Raw genomic sequence first — 6632 nt, forward strand, 5'->3', positions numbered from 1 at the left:
TATGGAGCAAGTTACAAACCTAGGAGCCCAATGTGCTGTCTTTTCAAGTCAGCTTTCAGGATACAAATATAAAACTGTATCGCACATGATCATGCAAAAAACCTATACCAGGGCCTAGGATGCCCTCCAGTGTTCTGTGTTTCTGTTGTCACTTATACCCATACAAAAAGGCTGCCATAGCAGACTGGTCACGTTCTGCAGGCACTCTTGCAGGAACCCAAGTTGCAGAGTATATTTTTTATATTGTGCCTTTTTTTTCCGGGAGTCACCATGCCCTTGTTTATCTGTCTTATAGTTTCATAGTTAGTAGGGTCGGAAGGGACCTGAGCAGATCATCAAGTCTGACCCCCTGCCATGGGAGGAAAGAGTACTGGGGTCAAACGACCCCAGCAAAGTGATTGTCTAGCCTTGTCTTAAAGACCCCCAGGGTAAGAGCCAGCACCACTTCGCTTGGAAGTTGGTTCCAGATCCTAGCCGCCCTGACAGTGAAGTAGCGCCTCCTGATGTCTAGTCTGAATCTACACTCTGCCAGCTTGTGACCATTATTTTTAGTCACTCCTGGTAGTGCTTGGGGAAACAGGGACTCCCCCAATTGCTGCTGGTCCCCCCTGACTAGTTTGTAACAGGCCACTAGATCCCCCCTCAGCCTTCTCTTGTGGAGGCTGAACAGGTTCAGGTCCTGCAGCCTCTCCTCATAGGGCCTGCCCTGCTGCCCCCTGACCATGCGAGTGGCCCTCCTCTGGACCCTCTCCATGCTGTCCACATCCCTCTTGAAGTGCAGTGCAGCACCCAGAACTGGACACAATACTCCAGCTGTGGCCTGACCAGTGCCGCATAGTATATGGGTCAATGTATTTTAGACTGAGCAATAAGCAATTGCTCAGTTTTGAGCAGTTGTTTCTGCACATACTAACTAATGAATGGAAGAATTAATAAATCCTTATTTCAGTGTAGGGCAAATAGATTGGAGCAGCACCGAGAAGGGTAGATTGGTGATTTTATGTCACCAGTCAGAAAATCCTGCTCTAAGTTATCTTTTTGTGTGTGTGTTGAATCTTTTTTTCTAGGCTGCTTCTCATAGTTTGGTAACTATTAAAAAGTATTCAGTAAATATAGCTTTTCCAACAAACTTGGCACTTCGCTATATTATACTTATGTAGTCCTATGTTAAATGATAATATATTTATGTTGATTCTTTACTTTTACATTTGTATGTTAGAAATAGTGAATGAGAAATTTTAAATTAAAGTAATTCAAGCTATATAAGGAAATAACTTGAAAGTCTGTTTAAATGTACAAAAACAATATTTTAAAGGTTAATTCAGATTTTAAATGTGACTCTTATTTTTTCCTGAATTATCCGGCACACTTGAGGTAGTTATGTATAACTGAGCTTAAAAGGAAGGGAATTGTATGGACTATGATTTTAATATTCTTAAATGTTTTAGGACAACTAGATCTCAGACTTAGTTTTTATTCATAGGTTAGAAGAGCAAAAGTAGAAACCTGACTCAATGAATCTTTGTTTCCACAGTTCTATAGAGTTTTTTGGGATCCACCTGCTGAGGTGTTTTATAGCACATGTTACAGGAAATCTACCCATTACAGAGACCTGATGACAACACACATGTCCCTAACCACAACTATCCTGTTGTACTCCCTTATCCACCATAAAAGATCCTAAAGCCCTACGACTGGATTTATGAGTTTGTAAATAATATAGAATATTGGAATTATTTTGATTTTTTTTTTTTTTAACTCACTGTGTGGAAAGGTGGAATCTTTGGTTTAAATTATTCCCAGAACAGATTATTTTTCAGATTTCAACCATTATTAACGTCATTAAAATATAATAAACATATTTTATACATGGTTTATATTTCCTTCCCTTCCTTCATATGAAGGCAGTCTTGAATGTGAATCAAGTCGTAAGTGAATGCATACATTCTAGAATATATGGTTACAGCTGGAGGTGAGCAAAACCCTGAGCTCTTTGAGCCTTAAGCATCCTCCTTTCTTAGCTGGATCAAGAACATCATGTAAGTGTGTTTTTCCCCTCAAATAGTCATTGTTCTCTAGATCTCCTTTATTGAGGAAATCAGGGGTACCACGTGGAATTTAAACCTTCTGATAAATCCATTTAGTTCTAAGTTGAACAGGAATGCAGGTCTTGGTTTAGTGAGGAGAAGAAAAAAGCAAGCACAAAGCAGTCTTTCAAAACCATCCACCTAATTTTGATTGCAACAAGTTAACAGGACCCAACTGCTTATATCAGGTGTAGGCATCAATTAAGTATACAGATTTCACAGGTAGTTTCAGTGGTTGAAATTTGAGAAGTTCTAGTAAAGATTTTTGTCCCCACTAAACTGAAAGTATTAATTTAATGCTGAATATTTCAAATATTTAAAAAATTGAACATTTATAAGAAGATCCACTCGTAAGAGACGGAATACTTCTAACCTGCCTTGCAGACCACCTGTGGAATTATACATACAGGAGTTTCCCTGAGCATAATAAATCATTGGACAAGAACCTGGGCCCAATTCTTCTTCTGGAGCTAATGAACCAGCCCTGCTTCAAACATCTGTAGCAAAACACGTCAACCTCTGGCTATCCCCAGTCCACAGACTCCTGAAGGAATACTTGATTTCTTATTCATCTTGCAGGGGTGTACTCTGTCCAGAATCCTAGGTTTTTAATTGCTAACAGGGCCCTCTATCGGCATGCCAAGGAGTATGCGACTATCAGACACATTTTTGAGGTCAGTCCTAGGGAGCATCCCATTAGGCAGTAAGCAGATCAAAGCCAAGACTGCCTACACTGGAGCGGGCAATTATTTTGGGCAGAGGGCCGCTTACTGAGTTTTAGCAAGCCATCGAGGGCTGCATGACAGGCAGCCCAGGGCAGATAAATATTAATTTTCTAAATTTTTTAGGGGCCCTGCAGGCCAGATAGAATGGCCTGGCGGGCCACATTTGGCCCCTGGGCTGCATTTTGCCCACCCCTGGCCTACATCCACATTATAGTCTGAGATGTAGCATTATGAAGGTGCTAGTCATTAAGTTGTCTCTTTTCTAGCATTCTTAGTACCGCCATCTGGCTATTGGTCCCAACATCAAAACACTGGCTAATAGCTGTGCTTGCACATGAGAGTTATTTTTACTACTTGTTTATTCACTTCCACTGTAATGTCAGTTTTGTGGGGGGAGAAACTGTGGGCCTTTCTGTACTAGCAGCAGCAAAATACAGCATTACCAGACAGATATGTAATGTTGTGAACTATCAGAGACCTCTGTTCTTTCCAAAAAGCTTGAAAAACAGGTCAGTGACACACTAGAGGGAGACAGAATTTGGGGAAGAATAGACTTTATTCTTCATTGCTTGTCACATACTAGTCACAAAGTGGGAAGAGGGAGAGAGAAAAAGGATTGGCACTACGTTAACTGAGAGGAAGATCTTTTACCATTGAAATTAATACACTATTAGTGTGAATTGTTGCTTTTTTTTGTCAACAGGGAAATGTAATACTTATATACTTATTATTTTTAACTATATAAAATTAAGGTATCTACCAAAAGAGTGAATGTGCATATGCTGGGAAGCTTTAACCAGTTCCATTGGGATTCTTGCTATGCAGGTCTGATTTTATGCTCCACATAGCAAGACTCAAAGGAGAAGTCCATAATAGGGAAGCCACTGTGTAAAGTGCAATATTAAATGACTGATGGCATATGGTTAAGAAACCCCAATACAAACTAGAAATTCCCCACCGAGCCACTCCCCTGCAGAATATAATCTTCCCTAGGTAATGGATGTATCTCAGGAAAAACCTATTTTTGAACAGATACCACAAAGCATTGGACTTACTCTCTCCAAATGCCATGCAGTTCATTCAAAGGTTCATAGAGATGTTCACTGACTCCATTCTCAAGGGTTTGCATTTTTCTGGTACTTACAACTTGGCTGCACCTTTTTTTTCTTCCTCTTCAACTTCTTAAAGAATAAGCTTGAATTCAGAGCAGTGATATGTTACTCAGAACATACTTAACAACTGTTAGACTAATCCTGACTGGGAGAGTGGACCTCTTGCCGGTAGATCAGTGGTTCTCAACCTCCTTAGACCAAGGGCTCCCCTCAGAATATGCCAGCTCTTAGTTTTCACTCATTTTTGACTACATCAAAATAACAGAGCAGTCTCTGCTGCAAGGAACTCAGAGGCCACAACAGGGCAGAACGGTTTGGGCACTCTGGATTCCTGGTTGGAATCTCTGGTCGATCTTGTGCAGCATGTCTGCACCCCTGGCAGTACTAACATTGCGTGGCACCCGGAAAAGGATATCCCCAGGCACCCATTGTGCTACAGCACCCTGCTTGAGCATCACTGTAGTAGATGGAAGCAGGCAAGCCCCGAGAACTTCCCCTCAGGAGATGATCAAACTGAGGTCCTGCAGGGAAGTTACAAGTTTCTCAACTAATATAACCCTTGCCTAAAAATCCTAAGAGTCAAAAATAACTGCATGAAAAAGGTGGCAAGTAGTTGCACAGCTCACAAGCCTGGCTTGAGAGGGAGAAAAATGCTCTTGGCCCAAGGTTCACGTAGGACAGCAGGCCTGAAGCACCTAGAAATGATCCCCAAAGGATTCAGTCTCTTCCAAGCAGTCTCATCCCTCCTTGGGCAAAGGGAAGCAGGGAAAGGCTGGTTTGCCTTGTTCAAATAGATTTTCATGTTCTTTCCCAGTCAAGCCTGAACACCTTGTTTTCCACTTGTAGTTTCTCATGGGCTCTTGTCTAACATGGAGCTGTGAAACTCCAGTCTGACACGGTGGGGTACAAGTGAAGCTGAGGAGACCTCAACATAGGCCAGCGACAGGTGCTGCATGGGTGGGGAAAGCTGCAGAGGTTGATAGTTCCCAACCCGTGAGATTCGGCCTCTCTTTAAGAGGCACAGCACAAGTACAGCAAATATATAAACTAATTTTTAAATATTTTATTTTTAAAAATTATAAAATATTTTAAGTTTAATTAATATTAATTTTTAAACGTTAAAAAATTAAGATTAAAAATTATGTTTAAAACATTCTAAAATTTAAATTTAAAAAAACGAAAAAGCACGTGTCTATCAGCGCATGCGTGCGGTGAGATCCTCCGCCGCCCCGGCCAGGCCCAGCCTTGAGAGTGCTCCGCTGTCCAACAAACCGTACACCGAAATGGCGGCGCCCGTCAGCAGAAACCGGAAGTTCCGTGGGAGTCAACGGAAGCCTCCCACAGCTGGGACAAAGGACAGGGGTGGGAGGATTTCGAGCCAGCGTCCGTACGACAAAATGGTCGCGCGGCGCAGCATAGACCGGAAGTCTGGTGGGCGTAAGCGGAAACGCCCATGGAAGGGACAAAGGGAAGGGGCGGGACCCCGATTTTGGTTCCGTACGAAATCATGGCGGCGCCCACAGCATAACCCCGGAAGCTCTGCAAGCTAGGGTGGAAGTGGCGCGCAGCTGGGGGGGCGGGCATCATGGCTGACGAGGAGGAGGATGTGCCGGTGAGTGAGTGAGTGAGATACGCACGGGGAAGTCGGGGAGAATGCACTGGGCATACGGTAACCCCTCCCACCTTTTACCGTCCGCAGTTCGAGGAAGATGCGGAGGAGGCGGGTGGCGGCCTGGACGGCGGGCAGGGCAAACGCAAGCGCCTCTTCTCCAAGGAGCGTGAGTGCCGGGGCGTGCGCATGCGCGGAGGTGGGAGGGTGGCACTTGGCCCGGGCGAGTCAAGCGCGAGGCCCGGGCAGACGGTAGCTGCGCATGCGCGGCGTTTTCCACTCTCTTCCGTAGTGCGCTGTATGATGTATGGCTTCGGGGACGACCAGAACCCCTACACCGAAGCCGTGGACATCTTGGAGGACCTGGTCATCGAGTTCATCACCGAGATGGTGCGTCTGTGCCAGCCCTGCCTGCCGCCTTGGGGGAGGGTGCCTTGTCTGGGTGCATGGGCCACCCTACTGCCTGGCACAACAGTGGGGAGCATGGCTTGCCAAAAGGAGGTTCAACAAGGACAAGTGCAAAGTCCTGCACTTAAGACAAAACAATCCCATACACACAGGCTGGGGGGCGCTGCCTGGCTGGGCAGCAGCTCTGCAGAAAAGGACCTGGGGGTTACAGTGGACAATAAGCTGAATATGACCCAGCAGTGTGCCCTTGTTTCCAAGAAAACTAACAGCATACTGGGCTGCATTGGTAGGTGTGCTGCCAGCAGGGTATGGGAAGTGATTATTCCCCTCTACTAAGCACTGGTGAGGCCACATCTTAGATTTCATAGATTTCATAGACATTAGGGCTTGAAGGGACCTTGGGAGATCATTGAGTCCAGCCCCCTGCCCAAAGGGCAGGAAGTCAGCTGGGGTCATAGGATCCCAGCAAGATAAGCATCCAGTTTGCTCTTGAAGGTGTTCAGTGTAGGTGCTTGAACCACCTCCAGTGCCAGGCTGTTCCAGACCTTGGGGGCTTGGACAGTAAAGAAATTCTTCCTTATGTCCAGCCTGAAATAGTCTTGTAGTAGTTTATGACCATTTGACCTCATCATCCCTTGGGGTGCTCTGGTGAACAAATGTTCCCCCAGGTACTGGTGGTCACCCCTGATAA

General features: G+C 44.9%; 2 protein-coding genes across 2 annotated transcripts in view; both read left to right on the plus strand.

Annotated features, from left to right (window-relative positions):
* The window catches only part of GTPBP8 (GTP binding protein 8 (putative)), a 25215-nt gene extending 23354 nt beyond the window's left edge, over window positions 1-1861 (plus strand). The window contains exon 6 of the mRNA XM_019527563.1: window positions 1535-1861. Coding sequence (XP_019383108.1) covers window positions 1535-1684 — 150 coding nt within the window. The 3' untranslated portion in view covers window positions 1685-1861. The remainder of the gene's footprint in view (window positions 1-1534) is intronic.
* Window positions 1862-5437: 3576 nt separating this feature from the next.
* Window positions 5438-6632, plus strand: part of TAF13 (TATA-box binding protein associated factor 13) — a 4277-nt gene continuing 3082 nt past the window's right edge. Inside the window, exons 1-3 of the mRNA XM_019527254.1 lie at window positions 5438-5536; window positions 5624-5702; window positions 5826-5923. Of these exons, the coding sequence (XP_019382799.1) occupies window positions 5510-5536; window positions 5624-5702; window positions 5826-5923 (204 nt within the window). The 5' untranslated portion in view covers window positions 5438-5509. The remainder of the gene's footprint in view (window positions 5537-5623; window positions 5703-5825; window positions 5924-6632) is intronic.

Source organism: Gavialis gangeticus, unplaced genomic scaffold (assembly GCF_001723915.1).
Source record: "Gavialis gangeticus isolate Ggan-Ray unplaced genomic scaffold, GavGan_comp1, whole genome shotgun sequence".
Taxonomy (NCBI): Eukaryota; Metazoa; Chordata; order Crocodylia; family Gavialidae; genus Gavialis; species Gavialis gangeticus.